This window comes from Hemiscyllium ocellatum, chromosome 22 (assembly GCF_020745735.1).
Source record: "Hemiscyllium ocellatum isolate sHemOce1 chromosome 22, sHemOce1.pat.X.cur, whole genome shotgun sequence".
In the NCBI taxonomy this organism is placed as follows: domain Eukaryota; kingdom Metazoa; phylum Chordata; class Chondrichthyes; order Orectolobiformes; family Hemiscylliidae; genus Hemiscyllium; species Hemiscyllium ocellatum.
The window spans coordinates 45,650,971-45,677,028 of NC_083422.1; the positions used below are offsets into that span (position 1 = coordinate 45,650,971).

Genomic DNA, 26,058 nt, shown 5'->3' on the forward strand with positions numbered 1-26,058 from the left:
CGGCTACTTTGTTACTAAACATAGAAAAAGATATCAACATCCAAGACCACAAGGTATCTCCAGGTGGGACTTGCTCCCCAGAACCACAAGGTTGCTCCTTAAATAAAGTGGCAGAAAACACAATATTTGGCAGATTTGCTAAATACCAACAGGAGATCATAAACTATTTTCAGAGTAGATTCTTAAATTAACGGGCTTGGGAAGCACAATTAGGAGTCCAATGAGGAGCACAGTAAAATCTCGAACTGTTGGCCAGCATATAACCAACTGCTCAGAAGAATTTTGTCTCACATACAAACAAGACACTAATACAAATGTTAACTAAAAATGTTCCAAATTTATTATTCTCTTTGTTCTGGGGAGTTACAGAAACAAAGTGGACATTTTAGAAAAGTACACAAAATGTTTCACAAATCAACACCTCTTAGGAAAAGGGCAATGTTATGGATTTGAAACAATGAGCTTGAAGGAAAAGCAACTTATGTTTTCAATGGCCAAGATAATTACCACTGAACAATAAAATGATGAACATTGCATCAGTTCTGGAAACAAATACTGCCCTAAGATTGCACTCAGTCCTAACACTGACCTATCTTAGAAGACCGTATTCTGTTCTAACACTGACCTATCTTAGAAATGTTAAAGAAGCTAGGAGTGTATTATCTGCACGTTATGAAAGACAAAAATACACCCAATCCAATTTGGTCAATACAAATCATATGTGGTTGTTTGGAGAACAGACAGAATATGGAAACTATATGTACCCTTATTATGGATCCATACCCATTTTCCATATGCTTCGTCAAAGGCACTCACTGGAAATTATTGAAAAGAGATGGAGCTTGCTCACACCCACCTCTACTATTGGGAATGCTTAGGTGTCACAGCTGTCAGATTTCTGATTTGGCTAATAGCATTTACATCCTGCCTGGCATGTATATCAAGACAGTGAGCTTGAAGGCAACCAATTAGAATGCTAACTCTGGGAATATCACTGTACCAATTTGGCACTTGGCAAGTGTGGATTTGGGACTCTCAATTTACCCAATATTGGAGTATGATATGGTAACATCTTGACCTATTGTCTTTCCCATAGATTGATTACATAGTTTAAGTAATTTTACATTCATTATTTGGCTTATTAAATTATTCCAATTTTTGTCAACCTTTGAGAATGTGGATTCTAACTTTAATTCTCAGTATTTCCATATACTTATAAACATAATGAATGAATTCCTGGAATACAATTTAAAAGACTGCAAAGGTTTATTTCCACATCATATGGTATATCTATTGGTCTCCTTCTGTATACAGACCACAACTGTCTTGCAAACTGGCAAATGAATTAAGCAAACATCTCTGCATGTCACCTGAGGAATGTGTAACAATAAGAATGCAACCTGAAGCAGGACAGTTTAAATTCTGTTCAATGAACTGTTGATAAAAAGGATTCTATTGATAATGGAAGTGAAAATTAGACACAAAGTTCTCAGTCTTCTTGAGCTACTGTGTTATTAGTATATGATGCCTTTACTGGATTAGTGGGTAGATACATTGTCCAGTATACTTGATTATTCCTTGGTCTAATCCTGACTGGTTAATTATGATTAAGGGTAATGATGGGGCATAAGCTTTTGCTTTAATAGCCATCAATCAGAAAGGAAGCAAAATAATTCAGTCAGGGCACCTTTTCCTAAAGCTTGTCCAGTAACTTATACATAAATATCAGGAGAGATGGGGATGGGTTTATGTGTGAGATTCTCATTTGAGAATGAAAAGCACAGCATGTCAGGCAGCATCCAAGGAGCAGGAGAATCGACGTTTCGGGCTGACCTGCTGTGCTTTTACAACTCTACACCTCCAGCATCTGCAGTCCTCACTTTCTCCTCCCTGTGAGATTCTCATGTTGACTAACCAACTACTACTCACCATTTAGAACCATATACAAATGAACTCATGAAGAAAGGTGGCCTCGTTAAAAAATGGAGCCCACAGAACTGTGCCTGACTTTAAATCACCAAGTCCAGCAGATAAGACAATGGGAGAGAAATGCAGAGAATTTCACAGCACAGACTGTGTTCTTTTGGCCCATTAAACCAAATCTTTGAAATCTTATTCCAATTAGTTCTTTTCCCCATGGTCCTGCAATTAGAACAAGAAAAACATTGGACTTGATATTTGCCCTATCTCAAGAGTGGAAGGAAATGGTGAACTGCCAAGAAAACAGTCCAAAATGAAGCAGTAGCAGACAGTCAGCCAACAGCCTGCTTTTGTGCACAGCACATATGCATGAATAAATACAATTACCTCCTTTCTCAATAAGAATTTAACATGTAGAAGTTCAATTTAAGACATTCCAAAGGGAACTGAAAAGTGGATAATAAAAGTGAAGACCTAGTTTCAAAACTTTACACTTTAGACCATCTATTTTAATGGAGGAACAATTATTATCTGTTCAGTTTAAATACGTGATATTATTATAAAGGTACTGATTGTACAGAAGCAACTAAAACACAACAATTGTACATGTACAGTTGTAAGTTCGAAAATTTATTGTCTAGAATTGAAGGTCAGTGTTGAGGTTGTAGCCACAGAAACTGACGAGCAAGCTTGGTATTCAGACTAACTTAGAACAAGTTTGCAGGAAACCTGAACTGATAATAGCAGTAAATCCATAATCTCTCAACTTATAACCATTGGAAGAGCATTGGAGTATTGATAAGCAGTTTGTCTACCCTTGAGATCTGCCAGCACTCAATGAAAGATAATCACTAACAGAACAAAAATACTAACCATCAATCATGCACATCTGAAAAACAATAAAATGCAAAAGGAAATAGTTTTCATCCTTTTTGCAGAATATGACAGCAAGAAGATGTGCAGCTGAACTTTGCTCCCAAAAGTGGTTAGTGTGATCACTAATTTCCCAGCTCACTACATCCACTTCTGAAAAAAAGGCCCTGTCAGACTTGATTTTCATCTGAAGGTGGGTGTGGGAAAAGTCAGGCCCACTGCCTCCGAACACAGATTGGAGGTGACCACGGGGGCTGTGAGTGCCAAAAGTGGCCTGTTTGAAAGGCCTGTAACAGTTCTCCAGAACTTCCTTACAGTTGTTTAATTAAATATCAAAACTTACACCTCATTATTTCCGATACACCTGCCATGCCCCAGACATGCCACTCATTCCTCTCATCCAACTCAACGGCCCCGATAGCCCCAGGCCAATCTAGTGCCAACCAAAGCCATTCATCATCCCAATAAATCCTGATAACCTTCCATGTCATTTTAATGCCAACTCATCCACCATCCTTTCGGAACACTGTGTAGGTGCAGGGAAAACATGCTCATTGGTGAGTAGGATTGGTGAGTACATCTATTATTTAAAATGAAAGTAAGGTTTTCAGTTTGTGCTTAGGTCTCTAGACTTCTTTCATCTCTCTTTTACTTAAAAATGGCTTGTTATGTACAAGATTGAGACTGGTGTAAAATAATTACAGAAAAGAGCAGCTGATTCTTCCAGTGTAAAAAAGCTAGATTAATTAATTAATTACATGCAGTTCGGGTGATATGTTGCTGCAGCAACATGTAGAAGCTGCTGCACACCAAAAGATCCATGGCGAATACATGTATAGTTTGTTTGGAGTACAAGATACTTTGGATCCAAGTTGAAGAACTTGCAGTCCCAGTTGCAGACACTGTGCCACATCAAGGGGGGGTGTGGGGGGTTATGTGGACACTTTGCTCCAGGAGGCCGACACATCCTTCAGACTTGGTATTTAAAATTTTATCAGGGACAGCTGAGTGTGACTGCAGGTAGGGTAGGTATGGGGTCCAGAGGATAGCGTTTGACGAGCTCAGCCCCTGTAAATATCCAACTGTTATGTGGTTCATCCAAGCTTTGTGGATGAGAATGAGGACTGAGGGAAGATAGGTGAACTGACCATAGCTCCCAGGTTCAAGGAGCCATTCAAATGCAGTGAGGAAATAGGAACATAACAGCGGTATGGGACAGTATAATCTGAGGGACAGATGTTGTCCTCTGCAGTTATAACCAGGCTGTGCATCCTTCCTGGTGCAAGGGTTAAGGACATTTCTTCAGGGCTGAAGAGGAATCTGAGGTGGGAGTGAAGGAATCCAGTTATCATCATTGGTACCAATGACATTGACTGGACCAGAAAGGAGTTGTTGTGGAAGGGAACTGTTCAAGTGGGATGTATTTTACTTCAAACATGCTGCAACATAACATCCCAGTAAATAGAATAATTAGGGCTGCAGTCAGTGTTTAAACTAAATAGAGAGGAGCAGGTGTTTGGGATAAATGTAGAAGATTTAGAATCCATTTTGGTTAGAAAAATAGATTAAATAAAAATTATTTAGAATCCATTTCGATGGAGGTAAGAAATAACAAAGGGAATAAGACAATAGTGGGAGTACTCACTTGGCCCCTAACAGCAGCTATACTATAAGACAGAGAATAAAGTAGGACATATTGGCCCCTAACAGCAGCTATACTGTAAGACAGAGAATAAAGTAGGAGATAATGAGGGCATTGTTGCATCGCTACAGTATTACCAGACCATAGGGACTGCTCTCTCATTAGAGAGATACAACCAGACCTCAGGCGAGGGAGGAGATTGAGAAGGAGAGTCCTTCATGGTAACCTCAAACCGGTGCTGGGAATTGAACCCACACTGTTGGCATCACATGCTCTGTCGACCAACAATCCAGCCAACTGAGCTAAACTGAAAGCAAAGGGAGAAAATAATCTTTGAGGCAAGCAAATAATATGAAAAATTTTAGAAAGAACTTTAAGTACATAAAAAGGAAGAGAGAGGCCAAAGTGATCAAGGTCCCTTAGAGAACAAAGCTGGGAAAATAATTTCTGAGAACCAGGAAATGGTAGAGGCATTGAAGGAACATTTTACATTAGTCTTCATAATAGAAGACATGAATAGCATTTCAAAAGGACTAAATAATCAAGATGCAGAAAGTGAGGCCATGAGGGAAATGGAAGGTGGGTGAGTTGGCAATAAACACAGTAACTATCACTGGAGAAAAAGTACTAGGGAAACTAATGGGGCTGAAGGCTCTTAAGTCCCCTCAACCTGGAGGGTTGCATCATAGGATATTACAGCAAGTAGCCACAGCGATGGTGGATGTACTGGTAATGTTTCCCAAGAATTCTTAGATTCTGGAAGAGACCCAGAGAACTGAAAAGCTACCAATCCTTAGGGGGCTTGACAAGATAGATGTAGAAAGATGGTTTCAGTTTGTGAGAAAATCTACAACCAGAGGGCATAATGTCAGAGTAAGGGGTCACGCATTAAAGACAAACCCAAAGAGGAATTTCTTCTCTCAGAGGGTAGTGAATCAATGGAATTCTTTACATGTGCAGGTTTTTAGGCTGAAGTAGACAAGTTTTTAATCAGTAAAGAATATCAAGATTATGGGGAAAAGGTGGGAAGTGAATCAGCCATAAACTTATTGAAGGCAGAGCAGACGTGATGGACTGTGCGGTGTACTTCATATAGTCATATGAAGGACATAAATACCTTGCAGGTGGCAGCCTCAGGAAGAGGAACTCCAGTCATGGGTCATGGAGGATGCCTCTCACATTGTAGAAGTGATTATAGGCAGGCTTTCACCAAGACGAGCAGCTTGATGAGGTCCAGAGGAGGTATACATCTCATTTCTGATATTTCTTAACGGGTCAGTACTTCCAAGTTAGATATTTGATCTACTTAACTCAGCATTGTTGCAGCTTTGCTAAGACTGAGAAGTACAAGGAGGAGGAGCAGAAAGAAAGTGTCATGACAGTGGAATTGGAGACAAAAGGTTCAGGGGGTTACATTACAGAAATGCAGGTGGTGCTTGAATGTCTTCAGCACCATAGAGCAGTCTACTGAGAAAGTATATATATTGAGTGTTCTAGGTGCCTGCAGACAAGTGAAAAGCAGTGCGGCAGGTGTGTCTGCATGACTAGAGAAGCCATCATCTATCATCAGTCACCTCCTCTGAGCATATCAGCAGCCACACAGCTGGGGAGGAAGTACTATGCCTGCAATGCTGAAGATTACAGCTACATTGAACTTAGTCATCGCAGGCTTCTTTCAAACCTCAACTGGCGACTTAAGTTATCTTCCAATTCGTAGTCTACAAGTGGGTGGCACAGTGGTTAGCACTGCTGCCTCACGGCACCAGAGACCCGGGTTCAATTCCCACCTCAGGCGACTGACTGTGTGGAGTTTGTACATTCTCCCTGTGTCTGTGTGGGTTTCCTCCCACAGTCCAAAAATGTGCAGGTTAGGTGAATTGGCCAAGCTAAATTGCCCGTAGTGTTAGGTGAAGGGATAAATGTAGGAGAATTGGTCTGGGTGGGTTGTGCGTCGGTGTGGACGTGTTGGGCTGAAGGGCCTGTTTCCACACTGTAACTAATCCAAGTGCATTCAGGAGTTTACTAGGGACCTTTTTAGGAAAGCAATACATTTTATCTAGTTCACCATGAATACAGACAGCCTAGGTATTTGAGCAATCAGATTTACAACCAACATTGGTTCCCTCAGATACAGAGGGTGAACAATTGAATGCATGTGACATCCAGAGCTAAGCCAAATTTCTGAACTGAATGGAGTTGACTCCGTCAGTGTTCAGCCATTGCCCAGGAAGCTTTCAAATCCTTAATACCTTGCACAATTACCCACACCCTCCCAGATTATCTCCAAAGCTGGTTTCTAGGTGACAAGGCATACTCCCTAAAGTCACAGGTGGTGTGAAATCTTCAGGCTGATGGTGAACAATGTTATAATGCATCCACTGGTGCCATCATTGAACAGGTTAAGTGGTCTGAAGATGCTCTTCCACTGCTTGAACCACAAGAGTAGCACTCCAGTACTCATTGAGAGGATCTCCAGAATTGATTATTTGCTGCATCCTGCATAACTGAGTTCATTGATGGTGTGAGATGAGGAAGTGATGGCCCAGTCACCTGTCTCCCCCAGTGAGGAAGAAGAGTCTCTGACAGGAATGCTGAGGGAGCTAGAAACCTGATATTGGAAGGTTTTGATGCCAAATACCTTTGAGCGAACAACTGTGGATACTCAGAAATATTACTGAATTATGGCATAGAGGAAAACATGTTCTTGCCGTTTAAACGTTAAACATTAAGATATTTCAAGTGCCATTGAATTTTGTTCCTTTGGCACCAAAAATTCGGTGTTCAGTTTCTTGGCCAAAGCAACAATATAGAGTTCTGCAGGTTTTACATGGCTCCTGAACCATGACTGAAATGTGGTGCTAGCTTTTGGAAGAGTTTTCTCTGTTGCTGTAGCTCCTACCACTCAGGCCTTGAAATCATAGTTGAAAAGCCAATTTTGCACTGAAACAATTTGAGAATCTCAAAATGTCTTTTGCTTACTTTCTACCTGCTCTTTACAATCAGCAAAAATAAAACTGAACCAAGGGGTAGGAAAGTGAATCCTGACTCTCAATTTCCAAAGCTATTTATCATTCCACAATAAGAACAGCTCCTTCAAACCTCATTCTGTCAGTACATTTTCTTTCTTATTTATTGGATACCTAGGCTCAATGTGCTGTACCTAAAATACACAGTTGTATCAATAGCTGAAAACACCATTAATTTGTAAACTCTGATATTTTAGGAACATTCTTGACATAATAAATGCACAGTGGTAGCAGAGAGTACTATTATCCACTGGGACAATACTGTTTTAAAAATAAGATTACTGAATCATCAGTATTTCATTGCATAAGCTAATTTTGAAAGCATCTTGTTCTGAATTTCCTCGTCTAGATTAGAATCAGAATTGCAAAAACAGTACCTGATCAAGATTGTGATTTGCCCAGTCCACTAAAACTGATTCTACTAGGCTTATTCATGTTTCAAGAAACATTTGCTGATAGTACACCCTGCTATTCCTAGATATATTGTTAGTTTTCCCCTACACAATGTGTTAGACACCCTGCTACACATCAATTAACCTTCATTAAATATCCAGTCACTGCCCAATATCAGCATTTACCCTCAATAATTTACATCAATTCTATATTGCACTTTTCCTTACTTTTATTTATTTTTGATGAAGGTTTTATAAAGAACGAAAGTAAATTTTTTTTTGATACAGTAATATAAAACTGAAATGACTAGTGTTGAGTTTAACTATCTGCTATGCTTATGAGTACAATCTACCTATACTTCAGGATTACAGTAACTCACTATTGATTATACAAATTCCTTTGTTAAACTAACTGTAGTAAAAGTTTGAGACGAGAAGAATTAGAAGTAGGCTGACAAAATATTCATGTAAGATAAATGGATAGTTTGGTTTTATTGCTTAGATGCATTGAAGAATTGGCTATAAAATCCATTTTTAACTGTTGTATGCATGTGAAAGAAATCAATATTAGGTAAGTAGCTTTTTCAAATCTCGAAGCTACTTCAAGAAACATTGTACAAATCTTTATGCTAAAATCACCTAATTAGTTTGAAGGAATGCTGCCAGTCACAACATCATAACACAGTAAATCTAATTTGGCAGTAACTGGTGGTTAAGATGTATGCTGTTCATCATGTTTTTAGTGGGATCTACTCAGCACATCTCTGAAAACTTTAATTCCTGCCAAGTGTTGTACTATTGTATAAAATCAAGAATTACTACACATATGCATTACACTATTGAAGAAGTGTTTATTCCTGAACAAACAACATGCCAACGAAAAATACTACTCACATTCATAAGATGGGTGTGACACAATAGTCCAATAAGTGGGACCAGTCTCAGTCCCCAAATGATTGTACCATCCACTGTGAATGTACTAATTTGCATTCCAGTAGTACATCTGTAGAGGCAGTAAAGCACAGCTGGCAGTAACAGGCTTTACCAAACGACAATGAATAATATAGTGCTGAATAAAACTGTCCTGAAGAAGTCACATTGAACATGAAGTGTTAACTTTTCACAAATGCTGTCAGCTCTGCTGAGTTTCTCTAGCACTTTCTCTTCTCATTAGCTGAGTAATCTAGTCAAGTTCATGAAGAAGCATTTTTTTCTTTCAGCTTAAAAGTTCCTAGCCTACATATCAGTCAGAGCTGCTGCAAAGTAATGGTAATTTTCAACTGGCGACTCTTATTTCCATTCAAAGAAAATCACTTAGCTACATTTGACAACACACATGAAACCCATTAATGTACTATATTACCGATGTGTAATTCAGTTACTGAATCCAACATCCAGGGCCACGTGCCTTCATGTTTAATGTGAATTGCAGTGTTAGTTATCCAGTCATGGGGCTATGAGCCACATTTTGTTTTTTCTTTGTCAGTAATGTAGTGCATTGCAGGAAGTGCTGCATCTTTCACTACACCATTCACCCCTGAAAGAGGGTGCAAGTTTGTTGTTAGTGTCCTTGTTTAAGTGTCTTGCAACAATACTATATACAAAAGATCTTCCAACTAGAGAAGCACTGCAAAAAGAATCTAGGATAAAATATTTTATAAATAACCAAACCCATACCAACGAACTGCGGCTAAAGCTCTTATCTCTCAGACTTCTGAGGTTGTGTGTTTTATTTAGCAGTGTGAAATGTTCCTCTTGTTATTTGTTCAAAAGAATTATTCATCCCAGATCCATACTCTGTTGCAAAGATTTGATGCAAATAAAGGGCATGGACAGAGCATGCTGGGGTCATTTGCTTTCTGAATATCAGGAGCTCTGCTGAAAATGTCACCTTAATAACACTCCAAGCTAGAAGTAGAAAAGTAGGGTTATGTACTGTTGGGCAACAGTAGAAGAGATACTAACTTTACTAATGTCATCCTGAGAACATTTGTGGTCTGATGAACTGAAGCAAAATAATGAATGTGCCTAGACTCTATATGAGAAAAATCAGAAAAACCTCGTGACAAAACAGTAAAAATGGCATCCTTGAGAAACATTTGCCAATGTAATTAGCATCTCTGCACTACTCCAAATATTGGGGTTTCTATCTCATCTGTCACATTACATGTTACTAGTTCCCTTTCATCTCCCCTCCAACATAACACACAGCATAAAAGCCAGTGAGAGCTTAAAGCCATTCCATCAAGTCAAAGAAATTCGAACAGATTAACTTACATTTTTGGCACATTAAAAAGAATGTTACTTCTCAGGTTATATACTTTAGGCATGCTAAAGGCACCAGTGAAAAAGTCCAGAATAACTCCTGATTATTCAGTTAAAAGTAAATAATAAAACAATAATAATTAATTTAAAATATTCAACTCTGCTCAAAGGTCCGGCTTTTGAGTAACTCTGTTGCATGTAGAAAGTGCAACTCGCCTTTGTCCAGCTGTAAATAATCAGCTCCACTTTGATACTTTAATGTCCAGAACCCACTGTGTGCAGACAGACTACATAATTCCCGTCATCTACAGGTGTCTTTCCACATCCTTAATCAGCTGTAGTTATAGTCTCACTGGTATACACTAGCTCAGCAATTCAGCACTTGAAATATAGCGGCATTTATTCCATTGCGGGTTTGCAGTGTTTGCTTGGCAGTTCCATTAGAAAATGCTCATTGCATCGATAAATTAAAATATATTTATATATATAAAAAGAAATTTTAGTACTTTTTTTCTAGATAATTTGAAGGCACCCAGCCCTTTCTAGAGCATCCACCATCTATTATTTGACAGTACCACCAACCATTGGGATTACGCTCCAGCACCTCCACAGAACTGCCTTCTTGGAAGCCCATGGTTTCCTCATCTCCCTGATAGTCAGCGATTGCAATGTATACTTCTCTCCAGTTGTTCTGAATGAACTGAGGTTTCTCCTGGATGCACACTGGTTTTGGTCTCACAGCTGACACAGGAATCCCATCTTTCTGGGAAGTTCTGCCTATAGCATCTGACTCAATTCCTCCACACTTTTCTGAAGGTCTGCCCTTTGTCTGGCTTGAAACTGACATTGCCACAGAGTGTATAGAGTCAGACTCCTCATTCTTCTTTCGTAACCGGACATTGTTGAAAGATGCATTACGGCGGATATTCACTGTAGACTTGATATTCTCATGACACATCATAGATTCATTCCTCCTCAGTGATGCAGCTAGGCTGTTACTTTCTTTGCTCGAAGGGGAAACAAATACAGATTGTGGCCTCACAGCTACCTGTTTCAACCCATTTCTCATTTTTACTGAACCATTCACATTTCCTCCTAGTCTTGCAAACCCTCCAGGAGGTTTTGCAGGAATTGGGGGTGTTACTCGCTTTAGGCCAAGGTTGATGTTATTTAATGCCTGAACCTTCTTGTCCACTTTCTCTACATTGTTGAGTTGGTTTTCATTCACTGACCTGTCCCTATTCGGAGTTACTGACTCTCCAGGGCCCTCTGCTGGCCTGCCACTAACATGCTCCAAGTAGAAGATTGGGGCCCATCCCTCATCATCTCCAATTCGAATAAACCACCAACCACTGTCTTGTTTTTCTAGAACCTCAACCATTATTCCTGCTGGAAAACTGATTTCATTGTCCTGAACTTTTTCATATTTATCCACTGTCTTATACTGACACAATGATTCTGTTTCCTGATCACTGGGTTTTGCTGGGCCCAGTCCCACTTGGCTGAGTGATGTATTTGTAGAAAGATCCACTGTACTTTTAGTGAAAGAATCTTCTGAATTTTCAGATGATGTCAATGAGATAGTTTCTGCATCATCAATCTTTATCCCTTTTGAGTTGTGTTTCAACTGTCCTGTAGGCCTAAGTTGGCGCCTGATGGTGCTGATCTCCATATTCTGTGCTTCTGGCTTCACCAGTAAAGGCTTTGGTCTCACAGAAGGCTTTGGCCTGGTTATGGGACTAAGAGCAGCTTTCTGTTCTATGTGTGCGTTTGTTTCAGATATCTCCTTGTCTTTTTTTGAGCCAACTTTCTGTGTGGTGCAGTCACCGATATCAGAGATGGATTTGCAGGAATTGTCTCCACTATTTTCAGGATCCAGGTCTTTCCTAGCATCAGTTTTCTTCTCAGATTTTAACTGAAGGTTTTTTAGAGAGTGTTTTGGTGAAATATATTTTGGTGAACAGCTGGTCTCTGATGCTGACACTGCGGCATCAACCTGAGTAATAGTTTCATAAACCTGATTACATACTAAACTATTGCTACTCCCTCCTTGGTTGCATTCCTTATCACTGGGAGGATAGACAAGCTGGTCATCGCGGAACAAGCTTTCTGAAGATTCACCCACTTTGAAGCGGGCTTTTCGCAGCGTGGATAATGGGCATGGTTTGCTTTGTTGCTGGTTGGACTCTGGCTGGTCCTGATCAACTGAATCCTCTTTAGCCTGCTCATCAGCAACTAAATTCATGCTGGTCTCAAGCTCATGGTCAAAGATTGTAGCTGGAATATCATACTCTGGTTCCTCAAACTTGGGCTTTTGTTGCATGCATTCAATGTTATTTCCTTGACCTGTTTCCTCAGAATTTGGCTTGCTTTTGGTGGGTGGTGCAGGTGGAGGGATTTTTGGGCGGATTAGTGTGCTGCTTCTTCTGGACAGATTTGGCTTTTTCCTCTTGTCAATGTATGAAGATGGTGCCCAACCCTCCTGCTGCCCAATCTGTACATACCACCAGCCACCTAAATTTTTCTCAATGACCTAAGGATCAAATATGTAAATAATTACTATATACATGTTTCAAGGACAATGAGATACATAGTGCATAAAGCATGGTGCTAGTGCCACACAGCATGTACATATCTGCATATTTTGTGGCAAATCCTTGCTGTATGACACATTTTAGTTATAAAACTACGTCAAATTGAAAATATATTACTGAAAGTTGTAAGAATTTGGAATATTGTAACTCTGTAAACCAAATTAAATGTGTCTAGAAAAGAGAAAATAGTAGATTTTTGCCTTGACTTAACAATAGCAAAGGTGAGGAACGTTGCTCAAGTAGAACTTGTAGATATTAATAATGAAGCAAATTGGGAAATGTGTAAAATCTCCCTCCTTGGTATTTGATGCTAGACACCTAATACAGTCTATGATTATTTTTGTTAAAAACACATTAAAAAATTCTCCTGTAAAATAATTTATATTTTGGCAGCAGATTTCTAAAGGAAACCAAATGAAAATTGCCATCCAAAATCATTCACTTGGGAAAGGTAAGCTCTATCTGATTTAAATATTTGATAAAACATTTGCTTCTAATTTTATTTGGTGATGAAATCTACATTCCATAGGATTAGCATGGAAGAGCCGTTGTCTACACAAATAAATTGTCAAATGTTTCGTTCGGTATGCTAACTCTGGTGTGAAAGTTCTCTATTTAGACAGTTCCTAACTGAAAGTGAAATTGAGACTTTAGGTTCCAGGGAAGTAGAGTGTGATCTCAGGTGGCTAGGGAATAGAAACTGGTTGAAAACAGACATAAGGTCAGAACCAAAAGATGATCTCAGCAGTGGAGTTACTGCAATAGGCTGTAGGAGAACAAAGCCATGACATAGATGGAAAAGAAGACAAAATCAATTAAATCCACTTGTAGAACTAGGAGCGATCTGGAGAAATGTTTTCATGGAAATTGTACCTGTAAAATGTATACTGAGTAAAGTTACTTGAATGAGTTGGTGCCTAACACTGTGAAGAAAAGGAGTTGGAATTCAGTTTAAGATTTTGTGTCTGGAATTGGTGTTATATATTCCAACTGGACTGCTAATAAATCTGTGAAATCTACTTTTGTTAGTTTATTGTTTATTTGTTTGTTAGTTTATTGGTAAATTCTGTTAGTTTATTGGTTTCCACAAGGTGATAATATTTTGTATATAATTATCAAGCTTTGCTGTGCCAAAAGTTTTTTGGAGATTGTTAAACGTGCTGCGTACCTCAGCTTTTTGTCCTCCACGAAAGCTGATCCCATCAGCAATGTGTGTTTGGAATTCTGCAATGGTGTAGTACTCCACTTCAACAGCAGGTGGCTCTGGAGGCTTGGGCAGCTGGAATCCCTGAACAGATTGCAATACAAAAAGTGAACACTGGCAAAAGCCTTAAAATGAACCTGGCATTTTCACAACTATTGTTATTCGATCTATGTGCAGCACACGTAAAAAAATAATGTCAAACATCTGTTACAGTTTATTCTGCTACCAAAAATGTATTCTCACTCGTTTCCATTGTTAACATTTAGTACTTTAGCCTGTCAAAAAAACCAAAAAAGATAAAGTCATTCTATATTTGTTTGCTCCCATTTATCGAATACTTATTTTACTGCTGGAAAGCCACTCTCAAACTGAATATGTAGCAAGAAACTGCTGATAGATCCCTGCTAAATCTGTACCTGGAGATCCTGGCTGATGGGGTCATGCAGAGGTAGGACATCCTGTTCCACAACCAAGACAGGCTATGACACCAGGCCATGCCAATCTGGTCCAAGTTGGCCACACGATTGGTTCACTCTTAGCTATCTGGAAGAATGTGCAACACTGTACAAAGAAGGGCAATGACATTCTCCACTCAACCAGAGTAAATGCCGTTTTCTCTCCGATCTCTCAACTCAATCTATCTCTGCTACTGCATCCATCTCTCACCAAGGCTCATATTCTACCACTGCCTGCGTTATCGTCCCAATTCCAAGTCCCAACACCACTAACACTGCATGCCCTTTGTGCTGATACTTTCTCACTTGGGACATCTTTGCAACTTCACCAAAAGACCCAACAGATACAGTAGATGTATCCTTCCGTTCCACGCTAGCAGCCATGTGTCGCCATCTACTCAACCTGCAGTCCACCCCGCATCAGCTCAGGGTCACTCTCTCCCAGACTTGCAACGGACCTCTGCTATCTACTGTATCCTTTGCACCCGATGTGGTCTCCTCTACACCAAGCAGACAGGACGCCAACTTGCAGATTGTTTCAGAGAACATCTATGGGGCACACCCCACCAGCCAACCCCACCGCCCCGTGGCTGAACACTTCAACCCCCCCTCCCACTCTGCCAAGGACATGCAGGTCCTGGGCCTCCTCCATCGCCAAATATTTACCACCCGATGCCTGAGAAAGAATACCTCATACTCCACCTTGGGACCCTGCAAAGTTACACTGAAGTGCCGGACGACTGAAGGTTGGCTAATGTGGTGCCACTGTTTAAGAAAGGTAGTAAGGACAAGATAAGGAACTATAGACCAGTGAGGCTGATGTTGATAGTCGGCAAGTTGTTGGAGGGAATCCTGATGGACAGAATGTACATGTATTTGGAAAGGCAAGGACTAATTAGGAATAGTCAACATGGCTTTGTGCGTGGGAAATCATGTCTTACAAACTTGATAGAGTTTTTTGAAGAAGTAACAAAGAGGATTGATGAGGGCAGAGTGGTAGATGTGATCTATATGGACTTCAGTAAGGCGTTCAACAAGGTTCCCCATGGGAGACTGATTAGCAAGGTTAGATCTCATGGAATACATTGAGAACTAGCCATTAGGATGCAGAACTGGCTCAAAGGAAGAAGACAGATGGTGGTGGTGGAGGCTTGTTTTTCAGACTGGAGGCCTGTGACCAGTAGAGTGCCACAAGGATCGGTGCTGGGTCCTCTACTTATCATTTACATAAATGATTTGGATGCGAGCATAAGAGGTACAGTTAATGAGTTTGCAGATGACACCAAAATTGGAGGTGTAGTGGACAGCAAAGAGGGTTACCTCAGATTACAATGGGATCTTGATCAGGTGGGCCAGTGTGCTGAGAAATGGCAGATGAAGTTTAATTCAGATAAATGTGAGATGCTGCATTTTGGGAAAGCAAATCTTAGCAGGATTTATACACTTAATGGTAAGGTCCTAGGGAGTGTTGCTGAACAAAGAGACCTTGGAGTGCAGGTTCGTAGCTCCTTGAAAGTGGACTCGCAGGTAGATAGAATAGTGAAGAAGGCGTTTGGTAAGCTTTCTTTTATTGGTCAGAATATTGAGTACAGGATTTTGGAGGTCATGTTGCAGCTATACAGGACATTGGTTAGGCCACTATTGGAATATTGCGTGCAATTCTGGTCTCCTCCCTATCGGAAAGATGTTGTGAAACTTGAAAGGATTCAGAAAAGATTGACAAGAAGGTTGCCAGGGTTGAAGGATCTGAGCTATAGGGAGAGGCCAAACAGGCTGGGGCTGTTTTCCCTGGAGAGTCAGAGGCTGACAGGTGACCTTATTTAGGTTTACAAAATTGTGAGGGGCATGGATAGGGTAAATAGACAAAGTCTTTCCCCTGAGGTTGTGGAGTCCAGAACTAGAGGGCATAGGTTTAGGGTGAGAGCGGAAAGATATAAAAGAGACCTAAGGGGCAACGTTTTCACACAGGGTGGTACGAGTATGGAATGAGCTGCCAGAGGAAGTGGTGGATGCTGGTACAATTGCAACATTTAAGAGGCATTTGGATGGGTACATGAATAGAAAGGGTTTGGAGGGATATGGGCCGGGTGTTGGCAGGTGGGACTAGACTGCATTGGAATATCTGGTCTGCATGGACGGGTTGGACCGAAAGGTCTGTTTCCATGCTGTACATCTCTGTGACTCTATGACTCAATATGCATTTCACCAGTTTCCTCATTTCCCCTCCCCCTACATTATCCCAGTCCTGAGCCTCCAACTCAGCACTGTCCTCCTGACCTGTCCATCACTTTTCCCATCTATCCGTTCCACCCCCCCCTTGTGTTCTCAGCTACCTTCCCCCCAACCTCATTCCCCTCTCAACAATCTCTCAGCATCCCCCCCCACCGCCCCCCGATCCTCATTCCTGATGAAGAGCTTATGCTCAAAACGTCGATTCTTCTGCTCCTCGGATGCTGCCTGACTTGTTGTGCTTTTTCAGCACCACATACTAAACTCTGATGTCCAGCATCTGCTATCCCCACTTTTTCCACAGTGAATGAAGGCAAGCATCCCATATGACTTCACTACCTTGTCTAACTGTGCTGACACCTTCAGGGCTCTATGGACATGTACACCAAGATCCCTTTATTCTTCAACCTTCCTTGGATCCTATGGGCTTTTTGGACCAACCTCCCATTGGAACCTTCTCAAAAGCCTTAATGAAGTCCATGTAAACTACATCAATTGCACTATCCTCATCAATATATTTAGTCACCTTTTCAAAAAACTCAATTTAATTAGTCAGACAGGATTACCTCCTCACAAATCTGGGCTAACTATCCCTGCTTAATTTCCAAGTGTCTCTCAGAAATTTTTCCAATAATGTCCCTGCCATTGATGTCAAACTGACTGACCTATAATTACCTGGCCACTCTCTGTTACCCTCTTGAATAAATAAATGACATAAACCATCCTCCAGTTTTCTGGCACTTCACCAGTAGCCAGCAAAGTATTAAATATCTCTGCCAGACACCAGCAATCTCCTCCCTTGTCTTCCTTAGCAGCCTGGGATACATTGCCCTGAGGATTTATGCACCTTTATGCCCACTAAAACATATACCATCTCTCCTTATAATCTTAACATGTTCTCGAACCTCACCATCCCAAAAGAAATCCCTGGCTACAATGCCTTTCACTTCTTTGAATACAGATAAGAAAGTATTAAGATTTCATCCACGTCCTCTGACTCCACGTAAACATTGCCCCTTTGGTCTCTAATAAGTCCCATTCTTTCCTCTTACTCATGAAAAGCCTTGGGAATTTCCTTAATTCTATATGCCAAAGATATTTTGTGGCCTCTCTTTGCCCTTCTAATTTCTTTTTTAAGCAACCCTAAACTTTCTATACTTTTGAAGGGCCTCCCATATTTTTTAATGAGCTGTACAAGATATATGTTTCCTTTATTTTCTTTATCAAACTCTCAATATCCCTTGACATCCAGAGTTCTCTGGACTTTCTGCCCTTCCCCTTCAACCTTAGAGGAACACAGTACTACTTTCAAAAGTTTTCCACTTTACAAATGTAGATCTACCTGCAAGTAGCTACTCCCAGGTTAAGTTTGCCAGATCCTTAAATTAGCCTTGCCCAATTTAGGCATTTAACTTCTGCACAATCCTTATCCCATTTTATAATGCTTGTAGAGTTATGGTCACTATTTCCAAAATGCTCACCCATTTAAACTTTAACCACTTGACTGGCTTCATTCCCAGGGATTAGGTCAAACACTGCCCCGTCTCCAGCAGGACTATCTACGTACTGGCACAAAAAGCTCTCCTGGATGTACTTCAAAGATTCCACTCAACCCCTTTCACACTAAAGCAATCCTAGTTAATGTTAGCAAAGTTAAGATCTTCTACGAGTATAGTGGAGGAAATGGCCTTGTGGTATTATCACTGGACCATTAATCCAGAGACCCAAGTAATGTTCTGGAGGACCTGGGTTTAAATCCTGCCATGGCAGATGGTGGAATTTGGATTTAATAAAAATCCGGAGTCTAATGCTATTTTGTGAAGGAAACTGTTGTCTTTACCTTTGTCTGGACTACATGTGACTCCAGACCCACAGCAATGTGGGTGATGCTTAAATACCCTCTGTGCAAAGATGGGCAACAAATGCTGGCCTAGCATGAATAAGGAAAAAAACTATAACCCTTTTTCTCTCACATTTTAACATGATTTTCCTATATATTTGCTCCTCTATCTGCCTTCAGAGACAGTATGATCCCAGCTTTTCTCAGGTCTACTCAGATGTCATCATTTGAAGGTTTTTGTAGGACATCCTCCCTCATTACTGCAGTGATAGTTGCCTTTATCAGTGATGCAAGCCTCCCTCCCACATTATGCCTGAAAGTTGTATACCCTAGAATGTTCAGCTGCCACTTTCTCCAGTCATGTCTCAGTGAATGCAATAATATCATATTCTCATGTGCGAATCAACACTCTGAGTTCATCTGCTCCTTAGCAGTCAAGCTCCTCGTATTAAAATAGTGACACTTTAGTTTTCCAGAGTTGTCATGTGCGTTCTCATGCCCATGTCTTCTCTGCCTACTGGGCTGACCTAGCATTCCTTCAATATCTAATTGGACCTTGCTCCTGATTTTATATCTACTCAGTGCTTCATCGCCCTGCCAAATTTGAATAACACCTCTCCAATACAGCATTGTGTCAAGCCTATCAATTTCAGATTTAAAATTAATAATTGATTAATAATTGCTATTTACAGAAGGAGGTTGCAGATTTTTACCACCTTTTGTGTGAAAAGCTTACTAACTTCACTCCTGGATCTAACCTTTGAACGGCAAAACAGCCACTGGACACATCTGGAAATAAATATGGGGATTTTCTCAATCATTTCCCCTGAATGTATTGAAAAGTTACATCAAGTTACTTATAGCTCCTAACTTGCAGAGATACCAAATGTTTACTCATGGATTCTCTTTTTATGGTGTTGGTTCTTGGATATAAGATTTGGGCATAGCGACCACAATATTAAACTTGCTAATGTCACTTAAGTTGGGGTTTTAGTGAACAGCAAACCACACAGAAAAATATATCAGAAAGCCATGTGGATACAGAACTGGCTTGAAAGTAGAAGACAGAGGGTGGTAGTGGAGGGTTGCTTTTCAGATTGGAAGCCTGTGTGTGCCACCGGGATCATTGTTGGGTCCATTGTTTTTTGTCATTTATGTAATTGATTTGGATGTAAACGTAGGAGGTATAGTTATTAAGTTTGCAGATGACACCAAAATTGGAGGTGTGGTGGACAGCGAAGAAGGTTACCTCAGAATATAACAGGATGTTGATCAGATGGGCCCTAGGGCTGAGAATTGGCAGATGAAACTTAATTTAGATAAATGTGAGGTTCTGTGTTTTGGAAAGGCAAATCAGAGCAAGACTTACACACTTAATAGAAGGGTCCTTCAACAAAGAAACCTTGAAGTGCAGATTCATAATTTCTTGAAACTGGAGTCGCAGGTAGATAGGATAGTGAAGAAGGTGTTTGGTATACTTTCTTTTATTGGCCAGAGCATTGAGTGTAGGAGTTGTGAGGTCATGTTGCGACTGTTGGACATTGGTTAGGCCACTTTTGGAATATTGTGTGCAATTCTAGTCTCCCTTCTATCGGAAGGATGTTGTGAAACTTGAATAGGTTCAGAAAAGGTCTACAAGGATGTTGCCAGGGTTGGAAGGTTTGAGCTATAGAGAGAGGCTGAATAGGCTGGGGCTGTTTTCCCTGGAGTGTCAGAAGCTGAGGGTGTGACCTTATAGAGATCTATAAAATCATGAAGAGCATGGATAGGGTAAATAGACACGGTCATTTTCCTGGGTTGAAGGAGTCGAGAACTAGAGGGATTAGTTTAGGGTGAGAGGGGAAAGATTTAAAAGGGACCTAAGGGCAGTGTTTTCATGCAGAGAGTGGTGCGTGTATGGAATGAGCTGCCAGAGGAAGTGGTGGAAGCTGGTACAATTACAACATTTAAAAGGCATCTGGATGAGTATATGAATAGGAAGGGTTTAGAGGGATATGAGCCAAGTGCTGGCAAATGGGCCTAGATTAGGTTAGGATATCTGGTCGGCATGGACAAGTAGGACCAAAGGGTCAGTGTCTGTGTTGTATATCTCTATGATTCTAAGGATTGATATCCAGCAGCTTTTACTCCAAAATTTTCATCCAGAGGACAGAGAAAGGTTAGTAATTACAGTTTCAAATCTGAATGATGTATAGCTTGTAAGGGAACTTGCAGGTGGCAATGTTCTGATATGTTTGTTCTTTTGGGTGGTAGAGATCGTGAGTTTGGAAGGTTTAGTGAGTGCACTGCTGATACAATAGGAAAACAAAATCCATACATACCAGGCTAGTTTCTCTGCGTGGTGGTGGTTTCTGTCTTAAGTTTGGGGAACCTGTGGGAAAAAATTCCAAATTGTGATTACCAAGCAGTCTGAGGCATTAGTGGACATCACTGTTCATTATTGTCCTTAAATTAAATAGTTTGTTGAGGCCACTTCATTGGGATAATTAAGAGTCAACCATCATGGTTAATTTATCAAAACACGTACGCCAGATTTCCTTCCTTAAAAGGCATTAGTGAACCAGATGAATTTTTTATAAAAAATTCACAATTGGTTACATGGTCACCATTAGACTTAATTCCAGATTTTTCTAAATGAATTCAAATTTCACCTTATTGCAGTGGTAGGATTTGAACCTTCGATCCAGAGCACAGGTGTAGTTCTCAGGATTACTAGATCAGTTATATTACCACTATGTCACTGGTTAAACCTTTGTCAAGCAATATACTTGTATTTCAGCATTAGTTGGAACACCGAGTAGAAATTATGTACATTGATGTATGTTCAGAAATATTACTGAGGGTTGTACATTATATCATGTCTGCACTCATGATATGGGTAGGGTATGGGGATATTTAAGTGACTGCTGGACATGCACATGGATGCACAGTGAGTTGAGGGGTGCGTAGGTTAAGTTACTGTATTTTACATTAGGATTAAATCTCGGCACAACATCGTGGGCCAAAGGGCCTGTTCTGTGCCGTACTTTTCTATGTTCTTTGTTCAATATTAGCTGGTTCCACTACAGCCTGAGAAGGAGCTAGAATCCACTGTTCTCACATCAAGAGCATCTGGGAACAGGGAAATAAATTAAGCGCATTTCACTTGAAGTTCCATGAACATGTGACTTAGAAATTCTATTGTGCTGTTAAATAGCCTCTGCAGACTCCAAAATGGTAGGCAGAATTAACATGCCCAATCTGAGCTTGATGTTTAATTTATGTCACATTGGTAAAGACCAAAACAAAAATCAGCCTAAAATGTCCACATCTATGTACAGGCAAAGCAGGTGTTTAATGTATGTTCAGGTCCCAGCACGAGATTGGTTTTCAGACTGACATGCAACTGAACAGACCATTCTAAAAGAGATTGTTCGATTTCCACCAAAGTAGGTCAGTTTTAGAAATATACTTTATGAGGTATCAATGCTCTGCATTATTGTAGCAAGGCTTCCTGACTTCTATACTCTATCCCACAACAATAAAAGCCAATATTCCATTTGCCTTCTTAACTACTTCCTGTGGCTTCATGCTAACTTTTTGGGATTCATATACAAGAGCACCTAGATCCCTCTGCATTCTGTTGTATCATTTCTTTTATATAATATTCTGTCATTTTATTCTTCTTGCCAAAGTGAACAACCTCATATTTTCCTACATTATACTTTATCTGTCAAAATCTTGCACACTAACATGATCCATCTATATCCCTTTGCAAATGTTTTGTATCCACCTTAACTTTTCTGCTATCTTCACAGAGAGTCATAGAGATTTACAGCATGGAAACAGATGCATCTATATCCCTTCAGTCTAACCCGTCCATGCCAACCTGATATCCCAACCCAATCTAGTCCCACCTGCCAGCATCCGACCCATAATCCTCCAAACCCTTCCTTCATGAATAAACTTTGTTATAATACGCAGGCCCTTCATCCAGGTCATTAGTATAGAGTACAAATAGGTGTGGCCTCAGCAATGATCCCTGGAGCACTTTTCTAGTTATAGTTTGCCAACCAGAAATGTCCCATTTATCCCAACTTTCCTGCTTCCAGTATCAATGCTAATATATCAATCCCAACACCCGGAGTTTATTTTGTACAGCAACCTTTCATTTGGCAACTTAACTGACTGCCTTTTGACATTATATCTACATCACTTTAGGAATGCACTGCTGGCAGTCGTAGTACATCAGATAATATGGATATTTAAGTGACTCTTGGATAAGACATGGAAGATAGTACAATGAAGGATATGTAGGTTAGTTTGACCATAAGAGTAGGATAAAACGCAGGCACAATATCGCGGGTCAAAGGGCCTATACTGTGCTCTACTGTTTGATGTTCTATGTCCTGAGAAAGGACAAGTGTTGAATTTTGAATCATTTGAGCAAAGGTGCTAAGCCCATACAAACTAACAAATGTAAAATGTAACACAAAACATGGAGTCAATGTAAACATCCACCTGCTCCATCCTTGTAAAAGAATCCTGTCAAACATACAGCATCTGTCCCTTTTTGTAACATATCTTTTTTTCCACATTGGAAAACAATGCTAACAAGCAGACAGCTCCTGATAAGTCATATCCAAATAGTGAAATGGGAGGTAATGCTGTGATAACTAATAGTCTGCTACAGAGGTAAATGTTTTATGGTAAAGTGATAAAGTGATGGATGGGCTTAAGGTGGAAAGAAGTAAGGCACTGGATAAGAAGAGGTCAGCTTACAAGTTAGTAAAATGAGATCTGTACTTAAAGGTCCAATGCTACTGCACTCACAGAATTTTACAGCCTGCTGCATTTTCCCTGTTCATCACCTTAATTTAGTATAAAATTTCTAAATCAGATGATGGCATATTTCTGTACATCATATTCCATCCTCCATGCTAATGCCCAATTTATCTAGTTTTGTTTTGTCAGATAGCTTAGATGCGTCATGTTATGTTCGGTCTAATGTTCAGTATTTAGTGTTCCTATAAAAGACATGCTCATGATATCATCACTACTTCACAGCATGTGATTTGAGGACATAAAGATCTAATACTACAGCTTAGCTCAGATCATTTGAAGCATGACACTCTATGGAAGCATTATCCTTTATTGTAAATACTGCCGTAACACTAGCCTAGATATGATATGCTTGATATGAGAAATGTAATGTTGACATATATTAGTTGCAATAAATGTCTGCTGGATTCTTCAATACTACGGTATGCATGCACAGTTTCTTATGTTACACGAGTCAACAGAAATTCACCAAAGCTTTTGAGACAGCACCTTCCAAACCCATGACTGCTATCATCTAGAAGGACATGAGAAGCAAATATATGAAGATTCCACTAGCTGAAAATTCATATATTTTCACATTCAGACTTAGAAATATATCGTTATTCCCTTAGTATCGCTGGATCAAAATCTTGGAACTTCCTTCATGAAGACATTAAGAATATGTCTACAGCACATGTACTGCAGCAGTTCAAGAAAGAGCTTACCAACACATTCTAAAGGATAACTAGGGGCAGTGATAAATTTTGGCTCAGCCAACAACATCCATATCCCATGAAAGAATAGAAAAACAAATTATTGCACAAACAAATAAAAACACCCTTCTGGAAACAAGCTCATACCATGACAGCAGCAGCGATGATCTACAAAATAATTCAATCTCTTGACGGTAGATATTTGGGAAACTAATCGAAGATCAACTAGACAATAGCTTTGGACAACAGAGAATTTGGATGGAGAGAAAGCTAGTTACCCTTAAACAGCATCTCTTTCCATGAGTGCAGAGAGTTGTATAGACCTATACATAGGGCATTAACCACCAAATATGCAAAACTAAGTTATTTTTGATTGTAATGCAAGTTCTTTCAGACAAATACATTTCTAAGGCTCCCTCAATTAAAAATAAAATAAGTTGCTGAGACACAAACAGCCTAGTCACTTTGGTTCCATGCATTTGGTATGTTTATTTGGTATATAAGTAATAAACTCTTGAAGAACATAGCTCTACCCTCTTTATTGCTAAGGAAGCAGTAGTTTTTAATCTATATTGCTACATGTCAAAGAGCATTTTTAATTTATATGGCTTAAAGGTACAGAAAACATTTTTAAGGTTGAATCATGGATAGCATATTTAAAGATTGGAGAACTGCATTGAAAATATTGGACATGTACGTATACTGGTGACGAAGGAGCAGTGCTTCGAAAGCTTGTGATTTTAATAAACCTGCTGGACTATAACTTGGCATTGGGTGACTTCTGACGTTTGTTAGTCAATTGGTCTTTAAAGACTGGTCCCACATTTCAGAGTTGATTTATCCTCAAACAGCTGCCCCAATCTACATTCCTCAGTTCCTGCCCAATAATATCCTAGTCAGCCTTCCCTCAATTTAGTACTTTCATTCGGGGACTACTCTTACCCTTATCCAAAGGTAACTTAAAACTTACAGAATACAGTCACTATTCCTGAAATACGCCCTCCACTAAAATTTGATCACCGACTAGGCTCAGTCCCCAATACCAGGTCGAGTACGGCATCTTCCTTTGTTAGACAATTTACATATTGCCTCAAAAAATCCTTCACACTTTTCTATAATCTTCTGGAAGGCCTGTAATACATCTCAAAGTAATTGTGCCATTTCTATCTCTGAGCTCGACTGATATGGTCTTGCTGGAAGAGCCCTCCTAGGTGTCCTCCCTCAATATAGCTGTGACATTCTCCCTAATCAATAACAAAACTCTCCTACCACTTTTATACTCCTCCCTATCTCACCTGAAACATCTAAGACCTGGAAGGTTACATTGCCAGTCTTGCCTCTCTTTAAACCAATGGAAATAAAAATTGGCTACACCCAGAAATGGGCACAGTGCTTTTTTCTGACTGAGGGAGCAGTTTGTCAGTGGTGTGAGATCCTTCAAGAGGCAATTGCATTAATCAGGCACTTACTGAATACAGGTAAAAGACACCTGTAATCATAAAATCCTGCATGCGAACAGTACGCAATGACCAACTCTGTCGAATACAAATCATGGCCATAAGCAATCATGATCATGTCACTGGTCATTACAAATTGATCATACGCATCTTTGTGAAGCACAAGTAATCTCCAGCGACCTTTCTGTTCACCTGAAAGACAATCCAAGGTCTTACAGGCACAAAGGGCTATGTATTTATGAGTGTACTGATATGCAATACTGCCTTTCTTCACTGATATTGGGGGTGGTGGGTGGTGGCAGTTGGAGAGAGATTGCTTCAATTAGGGTGGCACGTGGCTCAGTGGTTAGCACTGCTGCCTCACAGCGCCAGGGACTCAGGTTCGATTCCTGCCTTAGGTGACCGTCTAAGTGGAGTTTGCACATTCTCCCTGTGTCTGTGTAGGTTTCCTCCGGGGCTACGGTTTCCCCCAAGAATCCAAAGATGTGCAGGTCAGGTGAAATGGCCATGCTAAATTGCCCATAGTGTTAGGTGCATTAGTCAGGGGTAAAGATAGGGTAGGGCAATAGGTCTGGGTGGGTTACTCTTCAGAGGGTCAGTGTGGACTTGTTGGGCTGAAGGGACTGTTTCCATACTGTAGAGATTCTA

The 26,058-nt window shown here is 40.1% G+C and overlaps 1 protein-coding gene across 4 annotated transcripts in view; it reads right to left on the bottom strand.

The window, feature by feature from the left end:
- Positions 1-8,500: 8,500 nt before the first annotated feature.
- sh3pxd2aa (SH3 and PX domains 2Aa) overlaps positions 8,501-26,058 on the bottom strand; it is a 306,310-nt gene continuing 288,752 nt past the window's right edge. For all 4 annotated transcript variants that reach the window (XM_060842142.1, XM_060842139.1, XM_060842140.1 and 1 more), the window contains 3 exons: positions 20,762-20,811; positions 13,881-14,000; positions 8,501-12,651 (listed from right to left, as the gene is read on the bottom strand). In XM_060842142.1, the coding sequence (XP_060698125.1) occupies positions 10,618-12,651; positions 13,881-14,000; positions 20,762-20,811 (2,204 nt within the window). In that variant the 3' untranslated portion in view covers positions 8,501-10,617. The remainder of the gene's footprint in view (positions 12,652-13,880; positions 14,001-20,761; positions 20,812-26,058) is intronic.